Genomic DNA, 16,193 nt, shown 5'->3' with positions numbered 1-16,193 from the left:
TCCATGTTTTAGATATCGCATTCTCTTAAGAGAAGTTAGTGTGTTAGCAGATAACAAAGGACTGTTAACAGGTTTTATATTATTAAACGATAACTAAAGACTGTTAATCAATTTATATTTTTAACTCTGCAATTCTGTATGTATCAATTGAGAGTATTTTACAATAAAAATACTTTTATTAAAAATTATACCATGTAGACTTACTCTCAAAGTTTAAAATCCTGGACACTCATTTAGGAAGTCTTAAATGACTCAGACCCATGACGACAGAGGTAACGATTTAATTATGAGTGACGTATCTGAACTTTTCCCATAAACTGAGATCCTGTTTAATTGTCTGAGACCCGGAAAAGCATTCTCCCTTGGTGAGGTCTATTTTGAGTTTTAGCAGAGAAACAGATTTCCCTCTTTTGGTGGGTTAACCTAAAGCATAGGTTATTAATAAGGTATCAGGTCCGGAATAACCTAAATCCTTAACACTTGCTGGGGGGTGACTGCACGGGCCGGGGGAAGTAGAGCGACTTGGCCTCGGGGTGTCGCCCTTGGGATCAAGGTGATCTAGCTCAGTCCACCATTGCTGCAGTATGTGTTTTATATGCACTCCTCTGGTGCTCCTTACAGGCTCCTGGCTGATCACTCTGCTGAGTGCTGCCTGTGTCCTTCAAATGCTCAGGGAGCCTCTGCTCATCTGGTAGCCAATGAGGCCACCCGTGGACACCCTCATATCCCAGATATATCATCAAAGGGATGGACGTGGCCAAGCTAAATCAGGGGCCCACCAGGTGTTGGCACTCCTCAGAAGCACTGCCTCACTGCAGAGGAAGCAAGTGATCAGCGGAGCTTACAACAACCAGAGGACACCTGCACCCTGGCCTTTGGAGCTCTCTGATTCCCTGCCCCTCAGGACAGAGGCCTCACCAATGGCCCCCAACTCTCAGAATAACAGCTGTCTCCTCTGCTGAGGCTGGCAGCACTGACTGCCTCTGCCACCACCTCCCAGGTACTGTTGAGGGGATAGGCTTGAGTCCGCGGCCCACCCTGGGGAAGAGGGTTTCCCTTCTCTCTTCACTGGCATGAAGCTATAGTTCCACCTCATACTCCTGACCTTGGGGTAGGTCTTCAGTGGGTATGTGGTAAGTGGAACGCTTAAAAACAGCTCGGGCTGCCAGGTTCTATAGAGCTAACTCCGGGACAAGAGGTTAAAATGCCCACTGGGTCGGGAATTGTTCTAAATTCATGCCGGGAGAGTGCTGGCCTCGTGTCCTACCTCACTTTCCAAACAGTTTCCCCAACGGGAAGGCCAATCACACACAATTCAACCCTGGCGGCAACACTTTGGGCGGAATTCTCCGTATTTGGAGATTCTGTTCTCCCACCAGAGCTGATTTATAACCAATTTACGATCCGCCTGGGAGCGCGAAGCAGTAAGCAATTCGGTTTTCCATGCCATGCAAATTTATGCATGGTGTGGAATACGTGCGATTCCCAGGGAATCCCGCTATCGGGCCAAAAGCATGAGCAGGTGGGCCAATAGCAAGGTCCTGCGGTTCCCCCTGCAGCACGCAAGACAACATAAATCGGCCCCGAATCTACCCCCGCAACCGCACAGCAGCCCCCATCCCCAGATTGCCTGGGTGCCCCCCCACCCTCAGGTTCGGGGGTAACCCGACCACATCCCACCCCACACAAGGGGACCCCTGTAAGAAGGAGGCTCCCACAGTGATCATAGTAATAAGGAGACCCCCACCCCCACCCCCCCACCCCAGAAACCCCTGTAATAAGGAGACCCTAAAAAGTGGCCTATGTAATAGGGCAACACCGCAGGGGATCCTGAAATAGGAAGACCCCCCCCCCCCCACTGGGGCCCCTGTTATAGGGAGACCCTTCCACAGGGACCCCTGTAATAGGGAGACCCTCACACAGGCACCCCAGGGACTGCCCCTCCCACACACAGGGACCCCAGGGACACCCCCTCCCACACACAGGGACCCAAGGGACACCCCCTCCCACACACAGGGACCCAAGGGACACCCCCCCCCACCCACCCACCCACCCTACCTAAATTGCATTTTAGTGTTTAAAAGGTTCAGTGGGGTTACTAGGTTACAGGGATTGGGTAGAGGCAGGGGCTTAAGTAGGGTCCTCTTTCAGTGGTTCGGTTCAGACTCTTGGGTAGAATGGCCTCCTTCTGCACTGTAAGTTCTACGATTCTTTGTAACACTTAACAGTGGCTCCACGTGTCCATTCCTGGAATCTAGTTCCCTCAGATGAATTAGCTGCAAGCCTTTCATAGCTTTCTTGTAGTGGTCTGTGATTGACAGCTTCTACAAACCATCTACAGCTTTGATTCATTCATCTCCCTTCACAGTTTAGTGGTCGAAGCGGTGATACCCCGTTAAGGTCACCGCAGCCTTGAACCTTTACGCTTCGGGATCATTCCCTCGGCCGCAGAAAAATACTTTTCACTGTACTTCGGTACATGTGACAATAAATCAAATCAAAACTCAAATTCCAGTGTTCGAGCATGGACCTGTGTGGCATTTCCCAAGCCAATGCCCACATGTGCATCCATGAATTCATGGGTGCCCTGTATGCCCGAGCAGCTGACTATATATCCATTGACCTGGACCAGGTCCAACAAGATGCCCGGGCAGCAGGATTCTCTACCATTGCCGGGATGCTCCATGTCCAGGGAGCAATAAATGGCATGCATGTCACCTTGCAACCATCAGGGCAACAAAAGGGGTTCTACTCCCTAAATGTCCAAGTTGTGTGCGACCACCAGCTCAAGATCAAGCACGTATGTCCACGCTCCCCAGGGACTGTGCACGACAGCTACATTCTGGGGCAGTTGAGATCCCCGGCGTCTTTGAGGGACAACCCAGGATGATCGGTTGGCTATTGGAGAGCAAGGGGTATTTGCTGAAGTCCTGGATAATGATGCCAGTACAGAGGCTGTACACCGATGCGGAGATCAGGTATAACGAGTCCCATGCTGCCACCCATGCTATCATGGAGCGGTGCATTGGACTGCTCAAAATACAGTTCCGATGGCTGGTCCGCTCTGGTGGTGCACTGCAGTACACCCCCCCCTGGAAGGTCTTCTGCTTTGCCGTGGTCTGCTGTGCCCTTCACAACCTAGCATAGCAGCCAGGCAATGTGCTGAAGGAGGAGGAGGAGGGACATGTAGCCTCACCGGAGGTGGATGAGAATGAGCCAGAGCAGGAAGGGATGAAGGACAGGTGCAGGAGGATCCTGATGGAGGGGCTGCGGGAGGGAGAACAGGCGGTGACGGTGGCGACTGAGGGTCTGGGATGCCCAGCAGGCCAGGGAGGCCCTCATCCTCGCACGCTTCTCATAGGACGGTGCTTTGTCCATCATCACACCCCCTCACGTGATCCTCTCCATCCAAACCATCTCCCCCCCCACCCCAATTCTCCAACCTTCCCTCACCACCCCCCCACCCCCCCCCCCCCAGGTGTGTGAAACATCAGTCCACGATGATGGGCCTTGGCACTGTAAGAGGGTCAATATACAAGGCAGGAGAGTGATGATAACCGCAGTGACGTGAACACTCTGGTGTTCCTCAGTCTATGCCAAAGTCTGACTCCTGCCTATCCACTGGCAGTGCAATCACACCCATCCTCTGCGATGGGTCGGTATTAGGGGCTCCTCAATATGGTCATTGCACATGGGGGCAGGGACTTGAGGAGGGGGGGTTTGCGGAGAGCAATGGCAGGTGGGAGTGGGGTCGGACTGCCATACGGAATAACGTGACAGAGGCACCACGTGTATCGTGCATAAGTTTTGTGAACATTCAACACCCTCATTGTTCCTAACTACCGATGCTGTCGAGGCCCCCAGCCATGGTCGTCACAAACTGAGCTACGCCTTGGACACCAGCACTAATGGCGCTGATGTTGTGCTGCAGGCCTTCCATTGCGGTCACCATCCTAGCAGTGCTGGCCTTGGTGTCATGCATTGCCGGCACCATCTCCTGCACCCTTAGCCTTTGGGACTCCTCCAATCAGCTATGGATACGCTCCTGTGTCACTGACATCCCCTCCTGAATCTCAGGCCTTGTCTGAGAGTCTGCATCAGCCCAGGAGAACCTTGTCTAGAGGCTCAGCATCTGACCGGGTCTCAGTAGAGTCCTGGGATCTAACAAACTTCCGACTACTGACTCCTTTCGATATTCCTGCCTCCACCCAATGTGCATCAGCAACTGCGTGCCGCTCATCAGATTGTGCCCCAGATGCCTGTCCGCTAATGTCACCCACCGAGGTGTGTTTCTCTGCGCTGGTGGAGGGGGGGGATGACAGTCATGACGCATGGATGGTGGTCTCCTCGGAGCTCTCCTCCGAGATGGTCTCTTGGGTGGCAGTGGGGTGGTCGCCGGGGTGGGGGGTGGGGGATGGGGAGGTGCCACCCTGGATGGTCCAAGACCATCAGATGGCGATCCTGCAGCACGGTGGCACAGTTGTTAGCACTTCTGCCTCACAGCACCAGGGACCCTTAAGTGTCCAATTAGGTGAGATTACAGGCATAGGGTGGGAGTGAGGGCTTAGGGGGTGTGCTCTTTTGGAGGGTCGGTGCAGATGTGATGGGCTGAATGGCCTCCTTCTGCTCTGTTATGATTCTATGAAGGACATGTGATCAATGACAGGAAAGGGTAATTTTGTTGGATATACATGACTCATTTGAGACGGGTCAACTGGGTGGGGCGGGGGCGGCATCACATAGAGGCAGGTGGCATGCGTGGGCACCATTGCTTGGCAAGGAGGCGTAGTGGCATAGCGCACTCGGGCACAGGCATGATGTTGTGTGGGGCGGCTGCTGATTCGCCTGGGGGGAGGGGGAGAGGTGTCTGGGTGGTGTCGACGGCACTAGTGCCAGGGAGCCGGTGTCAGCATACTCATCTGGTCTGTTGGAGGTTGTTGGTCATTTTCCGGCACTGTAATGTGGTCTTCCTGGTCAGGCTGCCAGCACTGAAGGTCACTCCTGGTGTCTCCAAAGCCTCATTGCCAACCCTGTGCCTGACCCTCCACCTCTCTCGTGGCGACAGGATGTCCCGTCTCGTGTCCATGTCATCTAGCATCCTGGTCAGGTCAGCATCCCAGAAGTGTGGTGCTGTTCTCCGTGGTGGCATGGCTGCATGCTGTCCAGAATGTGTTAAAGGGATGTGTTTATGTACGGCTCTCCCTTGTTACCGGGAGGCCACCAAGTGAGAGCCCTGGCTACTCAGCGAGTGAGACAGCCATTTCCACAGAGGAACTCGTGGGGGATGATTTACTTCCCCAAGTTCCATTTGATTGCGGTCAGGAGATCGACAACGATACCGTCGAGGAGCTACCTGGGAATCTCGCTGCTATGGCACTTAGAACTTGTCCCATTCAATCACGCCCATTGTCTCTTCATTTATTAATTCTAGGCACATGTGAACAGATATATATATGGACAGAAACACAAGTACATCAGAACTGCAGAGCTGTGATGAGCTCAGCTCCAGGCAAAGTGAAATGTTTTGTAACCAGTTTTGTTCCAGGTAAGCAATGATAATATATTTCCCTGAAAGTGAGGTTGTGTTGCTATCCCTTAAAAGCATATTACAATGACAGCATCCTTCTTAAACTATATCAGTTCTACATTCACCTTGCTGAGGACAGATTGCCTGTCATGCTCCTGTGGTATAAAATAAGGGATTTGTCTTTATTGCAATATAACTCAATGCAGATGCTATTTATGTAATACTCATTTCAATTTACTTAGAAATAGGGCAATTATCTCACACTTCCAAAATATTTTTGGCAGAATGATCACACTGCCAAGTTATATAGGCATCATATAGGGATTGTCATTGCTCACCTGGAACAAAACTGGTTGAAGAAAATCTACTTCACAGCCAATACCAGCAGTTTCCATGCTATAAGTAATCAAGTGGCATGAAGTGGCTCGAGTGTCCGAGCAGCCTAGAAGTTATTACCATGGTAATAATGAGGCATAGCACAAGAAAGGCTTTCTTCTCTCTTTCCCCATTCTAACAATCAGATAGACCCATCACACAGAACATCTCTACTGAGTGCTGTCCATAAATAAGGCAAGAACTCCCAGCTCAGCACTACCATGGTGGGGCGGGGTGGGGGGAGGGGGGGGGGGGAATCAGTCTTGGTTCTGAATTTACTTCTTATCTCAAACAATACAATTTAACAGCATCTGCAAACTTACTAGTAGTTTCATGCAAACATTAAATAAATGGCCCTTCAAATGTGTTTGCTGAAAAATTTTCAGTTCACTAAATGCATGTTTCTTTTCAAACATGCATTTCCTTGGCTATACAGTACAATGTATACTATTTAAATCATCAGATACCCAATGGATCAGATTTTGGCATTTAGACTAAAACAACAATGGCAAACATAAAACATATGTACTTCAATTATTCCTGAAAATAAATCTTTTCTATCACAGGACAGTTTATCTCAGGGGTGGGCAAACTTTTCCGTGCAAGGGCCACAATCAGAAATTCACAATTTTAAAGGGCCGCATAGTACATTAAGTAAAATAATTACTTCACCCGGTTATGATTCTGGGCGCCTCATATAGAACATAGAACAGTACAGCACAGAACAGGCCCTTCGGCCCTCGATGTTGTGCCGAGCAATGATCACCCTACTCAAGTCAACGTACCCACCCTATACCAGTAAGTAACCCAACAGCCCCCCCATTAACCTTAAAAAAAAAAAATTTTTTTTTAATTAAATGACTTTTCTTTAATGACTTGGTGCGCCGCATAAAGACCTTTGGCGGCCCGCGGGCCGTAGTTTGCCCACCCCTGGTTTATCTGGTTACACTTAGCTTCTGAACTTCTTAGCTGGACTCTGCAGTCCGGCTGCAGTGTTTTCCTGCGCGGCGCGCCCCCACCGGCAGCAGGATTTTCCATTCCCACAACCGGCCAACCCGAGCGGAATTCTCTGCCGGCGGGATTCTCGTTTTGCCAGCACCCGGGGGTTTCCTGATGGCCTGGGGCTGCCCCACAATGGGAAACCCCATTGAGCGGCCGGCGTAATGGAGAATCCTGCCGGCGGGTTGAGGCAGAAAATTAGCGCGGCTGGGCAGAGAATCCAATGGGTTTCCCAATGTGGCCACCCCACGCAGTCAGGAAACCCGCAGGCATGGGCACTGCCGGCAGACCGGAGCATCCCACCAATGGAGAATTCCTTTGACTGTTCTTCTTGCACCTCTAGTTCAATGCTCACAGTATCAGCATTATGTTTTTGTGTTTTTGAATATGTTACTGAACCTCTTTGTCTATGGAAACCAATAGTTGGATCTAAATGGATGGTAACAGTGCCCACATTATTAATTCCATGACTGTCTAGTGAAGAGATTTAAATTAGGCAAATCATAATCACTTCTAAATTCTTAGAAAGACCTCTTTGTTCATGTTTTGTAAAGCAAGGAAAGACTGTATCCACAGGCTTTCAAGGTCATCTGCATTATCACAACAGAACAAAGGGTCTTTGAAGAACAGAGAGATGTAAAAGAACACAAAGGCTCTTTCAGAGAGAAAATTCCCATGTATTCTGCTTTAAGCTATTATACTGTAGCAATAACCTTGCTTAATACAGAGAGCATACTTGCATCTCATGCTTTGAATGCATTCTGCTTTCGGGTTGGTATCAAGTTATTCTTTTATATATTATCAAAGGGAGCATTAAATTTGCTGAACAGTTGTGCAATTACCATTTTTTCCAGATCTATTTAAAATCAAAACCTGCAGCTTCCTTCTCAAATTAACAGCATGAAACAATGTGCAATTTATCATTACCAATTCCTCAACATCAGCTGCCGCTGTAATGCACAGAACACAGTACATCTAACTCTCATCGAACACCAACTTCCCCATCAAAAGAAAAAGCTTAGGAGTGATCAAAAGCTTGGTCAAAGAAGTGAATTTTAAAGAGAGCCTTAGATAAAAGGTGAGATACAGGCAGCAGGGGAGGTGTGGTGTGCTGGAAAGATTTAAGAGGGAATTTGAGATCACTGGAACTGGGCAGCTAATAGGAGAGCCACAATTATGAGACGAAGGAGGGTAACACCATTAAGGTTGGAATTAGAGAAGCTGGGTGGGTGTGGGTAACCAGTTAATAACAGGAGAAGCATACAGAAACAAGGAAGACATCATGGGTGAACATACACAATAAAGGCAGAATATTAAATCCAAGACCGGAATTCTCTCCCTAACCACACTATGTGTGTACCTACACCACATGGACTGCAGTGGCTAAAGAAGGCAGCTCACCACCATCTTCTCAAGGGTAATTCAGGATAGGCAATAAATGTTGGCCCTAGCCATCAACACCCACATCCCATTAATTAATTTTAAAAATGTAATTCAAGGCTGAAGGCGAAATAGGTGCCCGTACAGGTCAGCAAGGACAGAATAAAGGGCGCACAGAACTTGACGTAGTGGATGTGACAAGGCTGGAACATGTGCAACCATTTTCAGCTGGAAGTCCCAAGTGGATTATCTATCTTTGCCTTCTTTCAAGGTCCCCAGTATCACAGATGGCACTCTTGAGAAAATTTTATTCACTCCGTGTAATATCAGAAATGGACTGAAAGCAGAAGATACAGCAAATGCTTTGGACCCTAGCAACATCCCTGGCTGTAGTCCTGAAGGCTTGAGCTCAGAACTAATGATGCACTTATCCAAGCTGTCTAGTACAACTACAACATTGGCATCCTCTAATCACAGTATCATAGAATGGTTACAACAAGTGCTAGCCCCTTGCAAGAGGGTGGCATGGTGGCACAGTGGTTAGCACTGCTGCCTCACAGCACCAGAGACCCAGTTTCAATTCTGGCTTTGGGCGACTGTCTGGAGTTTGCACTCTCTCCCAATGTCTGTGTGGGTGCTCCGGTTTCCTCCCACCATCCAAATATGTGCAGGTGTTAGGTGGATTGGCCATTCTAAATTGCCACTTAGTGTCTAAAGATGTGCAGGTTAGGTGGAGTTTTGGGGTAGGCTGGGTATGGGCCTAGGTAGGGTGCCCTTTCAGAAGGTTTGTGCAGACTCAATGGACCGAATGGTCATTCTTCTACACTGTGGTAATTCTAGGTTTCTAGTCTGTTTCTAATAGCAATTCACCTAGCCCCACTCCCCTGCTTTTTCCTTCCATAGCCCTGCAAATCTTTCCTCATTACATAATCATCCACTTCACTTTTGAAAACTATGATGGAATCTAGAGTCTGGCAGTACATTCCAGATACGTATGTTCATATGTTTGAATATTTGTTTCAGATCCGGACCATTTTCTACAAAAGGTTTTTCCTCATGTTACCTTTGTTTCTTTTGCCAATACCCCCAAAATCAGCGCCCTTCCACCAATGGGACATTTCCTATCGACTCTCTCCAGACCCCTCATGGTGTTGAATGTCTCTCTCAAACTTCTTCTCAACCTTCTTCCCCAAGGAGAACAGTCGCAGTTTGTCCAATCTATCGAAGTAACTGAATGTCCTAAGCTCTGAAACAGTTCTCATGAATCTTTTCCACATTCTATCCAATGCCTTCATATCTCTCCTAAAGTTTGGTGCCCAGAACTAGATGCAATACTCCAGTTGAGGCCAAACCAGTAATTTATAAATAGGTTCAGCATCACTTCCTGGCTTTTGTACTCTATGACCCCATTTATAAAGCCCAGGATCCTGTACTTTTCATTAACCACACTCCCAACTTGCCCTGCTACCTTCAATGAGTTGTGCATCTATAATGTCAGGTCCGTCTGTTCCTGCACCCATTTAGAATTGTGCTCTTGATTTTATATTGCCTCTCCCTGTTCTTCCTACCAAATGAATCGCTTCAAATAGGCAATTTGTTTCCTGCTGATGACACTCAACTCTCTCTTTTTCTCTATCTTTGTTGACCCAAGCTCTGTAAAGTTCTTTCCACCGTATCTCAGCTGAAGTACTATTGAAGCTCTCAAACCTGTGTTTGTTACCTCTGGACAATCATTACTGCCGAATACACAGGTCTAGAATTTGGTTTGCCCTGATTTATGAGGCATGGTTCACAGTTTGCGATCTGCCTTACTCCATTCAAATGGAGGTGGGCAGAATGCATTTTCAGTTTGGGAAAGAGAAAGTATGAGGATAAAATGACAGTTAATATAAAAGGAAATCTAAAAGTCTTCCCCGTCACGTAAATAGTAAGCAGGTAGCAAGAGATGATATGGATCGATTAGAGACAGAGAGTGGTATATGCTGAGAGATGTAGGACTAGAATACTTGCTGAGTACTTTGTATTGGTGCTTAATAAGAGGATGCTGACAAGCAAACTGGATGCAACACTCCAGTTGAGGCCAAGCCATTGTGTTTTATTTTAAACAGATTTAATGTAACTTCCTTCCTTTTGCATTCTATGCCCCTACTAATAAAGCCCAGGATGTTTTATGTATTATTAATCACTCTCTAAACCTGTCCAGCCACCTTCAATAATTTATGCACATAAACACCAACATCCCTCAGCTTCAGCCCCCTTTAATTTCTATCATCTCTCTGTGTTCTTACGACCAAATGAATCACTTTCTCACTTAGCTGCATTAAATTTCATCTGTCACTTTGAGGTCCTGCTGGTAAATTAACTACTTGCTCTCTAAGTTCTGACTTCACACTCACACATTCCTCTTTATCAGTGTCAGTGGTACCAATGTTGACCGTGACCACTGGCTGTTCACCCTTCCCTCTCAACTTGTTCTGCAGCTGCCCAGTGACACCTTGATCCTGGCACCATGGAGGCAACATACCATCCTGGATAAATGCCTGCAGCCGAAGAAACACCTGTCTGTTCCCCTAATTATTAAATCTCACATCATGATTCCACAGACTTGCCTCTGACTGCATTACTCAGATGAACCATCACTTTTTATCATTATTGAGAACTGAATATTGGTTGGAGAATGAGATACGTTCAGGGGGCTCCTTCTTATTGACTGCCTGGTTGTCATCCATTTCCTCACTCCCTGCACACTTGTAAGCTCCTGGGAAACCACATCTATAAGTATGCTTTCCACAACAAAGTTCTCGACATCATGTAGGCGCTGCAGTGATGCCACCTGTTGCTTTTAGCTGGTGAGTCTTTTTTCCCAGTAGTAAGTTTTATTATTTCACAGATAGCAGGAATGAAAGGGTGGTCCCAACCCATTGTGTTCGCATCCTGCTTCTGACCTGGGTCTACTTCACAGTGATCCTGACCTCCTGCACACTTTTCACGGTCTGTTTCACAGTGATCTTGACCTGCTTCTCACTGCTCCCGGTCTCTTCACAGTGTCACTGACCTACTGCACACTCCTCCCGGTCTGCTTCACTGTGTGCCCGGCCTGCTATACACTCCTCTGGACAGCAATCGTGACCTGCTGCACACAACTCCTAGTCTGACTGGGAGGAGTATGCAGCAGCAGATTGGGAGGAGTGTGCTTCACAGAGCTCCTGACCAGAGTCTGCTTCACAGTGATCTTGACCTGCTGCACGCTCCACCCAGTCTGGTGCACACTCCTCCAAGTCCGCACCATCCTCATCCCAGTCTGCTTCATAGAGCTCCTGGCCTGAGTCTGCTTCACAGTCATCTTGACCTGCTGCACACTCCTCGCAGTCTGCAGCACAATTCTCCTAGTCTGCTTCACAGCGATCTTGCCTTGCTGCACACTCCTCCCAGTCTGCTTCACAGCGATCTTGCCTTGCTGCACACTCCTCCCAGTCTGCTGCACACTCCTCCCAGTCTGCTGCGCACTCCTCCCAGTCTGCTTCACACTCTGCCCTGCCTGCTGCACACTCCTCCCAGTCTGCTGCACACTCCGCCCTGCCTGCTGCACACTCCTCCCAGTCTGCTGCACACTCCTCCCAGTCTGCTGCACACTCCTCCCAGTCTGCTGCACACTCCTCCCAGTCTGCTGCACACTCCGCCCTGCCTGCTGCACACTCCTCCCAGTCTGCTGCACACTCCTCCCAGTCTGCTGCACACTCCTCCCAGTCTGCTGCACACTCCTCCGCAGTCTGCTGCACACTCCTCCCAGTCTGCTGCACACTCCTCCCAGTCTGCTGCACACTCTGCCCTGCCTTGCTGCACACTCCTCCCAGTCTGCTGCACACTCCTCGCAGTCTGCAGCACAATTCTCCTAGTCTGCTTCACAGCGATCCTGCCTTGCTGCACACTCCTCCCAGTCTGCTTCACAGCGATCTTGCCTTGCTGCACACTCCTCCCAGTCTGCTGCACACTCCGCCCTGCCTGCTGCACAGTCCGCCCTGCCTGCTGCACACTCCTCCCAGTCTGCTGCACACTCCTCCCAGTCTGCTGCACACTCCGCCCTGCCTGCTGCACACTCCGCCCTGCCTGCTGCACACTCCTCCCAGTCTGCTGCACACTCCTCCCAGTCTGCTGCACACTCCTCCCAGTCTGCTGCGCACTCCTCCCAGTCTGCTGCGCACTCCTCCCAGTCTGCTGCGCACTCCTCCCAGTCTGCTGCACACTCCTCCCAGTCTGCTGCACACTCCTCCCAGTCTGCTGCACACTCCTCCCAGTCTGCTGCACACTCCTCCCAGTCTGCTGCACACTCCTCCCAGTCTGCTGCACACTCCTCCCAGTCTGCTGCTCACTCCTCCCAGTCTGCTGCACACTCCTCCCAGTCTGCTGCACACTCCTCCGCAGTCTGCTGCACACTCCTCCGCAGTCTGCTGCACACTCCTCCCAGTCTGCTGCACACTCTGCCCTGCCTGCTGCACATTCCTCCCAGTCTACTGCAGTTATCCTGACCTGAATCTGCTTCACAGTGATCCTGACCTGAATCTGCTTCAGTGATCTTGGCCTGCTGCACACTCCTCCCTGCCCGCTGCACTCTCCTCCCTGCCTGCTGCACTCTCCGCCCTGCCCGCTGCACACTCCGCCCTGCCCGCTGCACTCTCCGCCCTGCCCGCTGCACACTCCGCCCTGCCCGCTGCACTCTCCTCCCTGCCCGCTGCACTCTCCTCCCTGCCCGCTGCACTCTCCTCCCGCCCGCTGCACTCTCCTCCCTGCCCGCTGCACTCTCCTCCCTGCCCGCTGCACTCTCCTCCCAGTCTGCTGCACTCTCCTCCCTGCCTGCTGCACACTCCTCCCAGTCTGCTGCACTCTCCTCCCTGCCCGCTGCACTCTCCTCCCTGCCCGCTGCACTCTCCTCCTGTCCGCTGCACTCTCCTCCCTGCCCGCTGCACTCTCCTCCCTGCCTGCTGCACACTCCGCCCTGCCTGCTGCACACTCCTCCCAGTCTGCTGCACTCTCCTCCCGCCCGCTGCACTCTCCTCCCTGCCCGCTGCACTCTCCTCCCTGCCCGCTGCACTCTCCTCCCTGCCTGCTGCACTCTCCTCCCTGCCTGCTGCACACTCCTCCCAGTCTGCTGCACACTCCGCCCTGCCTGCTGCACACTCCTCCCAGTCTGCTGCACACTCCGCTTTGCCTGCTGCACACTCCGCCCTGCCTGCTGCACACTCCGCCCTGCCTGCTGCACACTCCGCCCTGCCTGCTGCACACTCCGCCCTGCCTGCTGCACACTCCGCCCTGCCTGCTGCACACTCCGCCCTGCCTGCTGCACACTCCGCCCTGCCTGCTGCACACTCCTCCCAGTCTGCTGCACACTCCGCCCTGCCTGCTGCACACTCCTCCCAGTCTGCTGCACACTCCTCCCAGTCTGCTGCACACTCCTCCCAGTCTGCTGCACACTCCGCCCTGCCTGCTGCACACTCCGCCCTGCCTGCTGCACACTCCGCCCTGCCTGCTGCACACTCTGCCCTGCCTGCTGCACACTCTGCCCTGCCTGCTGCACACTCCGCCCTGCCTGCTGCACACTCCACCCTGCCTGCTGCACACTCCACCCTGCCTGCTGCACACTCCTCCCAGTCTGCTGCACACTCCTCCCAGTCTGCTGCACACTCCTCCCAGTCTGCGTCACAGTGATCCTGACTTGAGTCTGCTTCACAGCGATCTTGACCTGCTGCACAGTCTGCCTGGCCTGCGTTGAACAATGCTGAGGACACTTTGGCAGCCTTATCCTACTCAGTTGACTGTGCTTATCTTGCACTCATAACCACTGCCAGACGATCACATCATAAGCCCCTCCAAGGATCTATCTTTTACACCCTCCTTTTGTTGCTCTATATAGTGTGCTAGAATTTGGATCACATTAAAAATGGAGGTGAATATGTGTGGACCCAAAGGCATTTCTCATCTGAAAAGATAAATATCTCCCTTGGCATTACTCACCAAATTGGATAATATGCTGTTTTACAAAACCAAAAATGTTACAGCATGTCATGCACAAAGTATGTCATGTCGGTAAATCTTCATCAGGTTTCAGTATATATAAAAATGTAGATTCTCTGAAGCCATTGTTTCCATTAAAGACAAATGTAGTTAATAAACAAGAAACAACAATTGACACTGGTCTTGGAATTTCCCTAAACTTTTCCAACTTCAAAAGGAGAGTTAGAATTTAGTTGCAGAATTTTGTAACTAAGAGGGATAATGCCAGATCATTAATGGTCTCGGCTATGATAACTACCAACCATAAATAAGATGAAATGTATGGAACATATCTTCAAAACAGGCACTGTGTACATAACAATATTCGGTAAACAGATCTTTGCTTCACATAACACAATTGCACAAATAAAGTGATGTCATTTGTGAACTTCAGAAAATTCTATGATCATGGTTTTCTCATGGTCCCTTTACTTCTTTGTGCCCTATTCACAACTTGCTTATCTACCAGTCTTTATATCGTCAGCAAGTTAGACTACAATATACTTGGTCCCTTCATTAATGCAGGTGTAAATAGCTCAGGCCCCAGCACTGATTCCTGTATTGAAAGTATAAGTGGTACAGAACCGTGTCACAAGAGGGTTTTCACCTGTGAGACTTTGGTTCAAATCCAGGCGAAACTGATACAAATTCTTAATCCAATTTAAGTGGGCATTGGGTCAGATTCCACACCCAATTAATTTGGCACTAGTTAGCAATGTTACTTAAAGAAGCCTTAGGTTGGCCGAGGGGATAAACAGAAAACCTGTCACATTGTGGCAGAGTGCTCCTCTGGGGCCAGACACAGAGCTTTACTAAACATCTTGTTTATCTTGATATGGCGGAGTTTCAGCAAATGATAACTTGTTTTAAAAAAACAAGTATGGGGAAAAAAGCTACACCGTTACAAGGCAATATTAATTACTTCACTGTGGATTTTCTTTCAAAGCAAATACTTTTAATTGTTAGTAATGAAAATTCAAACATTTTGCAAGTTAGTTGTGTTTCTGTTGGAACTTACGTTATAATTACGGTAATAATAAACAGGGTTGTTGCAAAGCAGCTTCTTCTACAATCAGTATTTTTTTTCTGTCGTTGATGCAGCTCCCCTCCACAGTTGTCACAGCAACGACACATGCAGAAACACAGGCCCAAAACTGGCATGAGAAGAATAAACACAATTCCCAGCGCTGCACAGATGACGAAACCAATCTCGTAGTATATTATCTGTTTCAAAAGGAAAATATTTAACAGATTTCAGTCATAATATTGATAAAACCCCCTAAAATCATGACATAAAAACTTGGAAGTGCTATCAGTTGGGAGTTAGAAAATAAATTTAAAATGCAGTGCTGTTAAATTCAACATGTTAAATGACTTGTCAATATTAAAATATCCATCTCTTGTAAATGAAGAGTAAAGCAGTTATTCAACATTATAAAAAGAGAATATAGGAACAGGAGCAGATATTTCAGTTCCTCCAGCATGTTCTGCCATTCAATGGTGTCATCCTGAGTGATACCTTAAACCCATTCCCCATCTTGCGTTCCATATTCCTTACTAATCTCATCTAAGACAAATCTAGTTATTGATAACTTCAAAGGTCCCAGCATCCAAAACCTTTTGCCACTGCGATTTCTAGCATTTTATTGTATTTGTTTTCATCATAATTTCAAGATTATGCCCCCTTGTTCAAGAAACACACCAGAGGAAATAATTGCCAGGACAAGCAGGTAATTTTCAGTTCGGCAAACTAACTTGTGGGGTGTTGGGCTTCGACTAGTTACAATCTATATTAATGACTTCGATGAAGGGGCTGAGTGTATTGTAGCCAAATTTACCGACATACAAAGATAGGTAGGAAAGT

The 16,193-nt window shown here is 49.0% G+C and overlaps 1 protein-coding gene across 17 annotated transcripts in view; it reads right to left on the bottom strand.

Annotated features, from left to right (window-relative positions):
* LOC119963057 (prominin-1-A-like) overlaps positions 1 to 16,193 on the bottom strand; it is a 308,012-nt gene that overhangs the window by 157,922 nt on the left and 133,897 nt on the right. For all 17 annotated transcript variants that reach the window (XM_038791582.1, XM_038791585.1, XM_038791593.1 and 14 more), the window contains one exon: positions 15,348 to 15,553. In XM_038791582.1, the coding sequence (XP_038647510.1) occupies positions 15,348 to 15,553 (206 nt within the window). The remainder of the gene's footprint in view (positions 1 to 15,347; positions 15,554 to 16,193) is intronic.

This window comes from Scyliorhinus canicula, chromosome 3, assembly GCF_902713615.1.
Source record: "Scyliorhinus canicula chromosome 3, sScyCan1.1, whole genome shotgun sequence".
Taxonomy (NCBI): domain Eukaryota; kingdom Metazoa; phylum Chordata; class Chondrichthyes; order Carcharhiniformes; family Scyliorhinidae; genus Scyliorhinus; species Scyliorhinus canicula.
The sequence above is the reverse complement of the archived record's forward strand: the minus strand, read 5'-3'. Positions and strand labels throughout refer to the sequence as shown.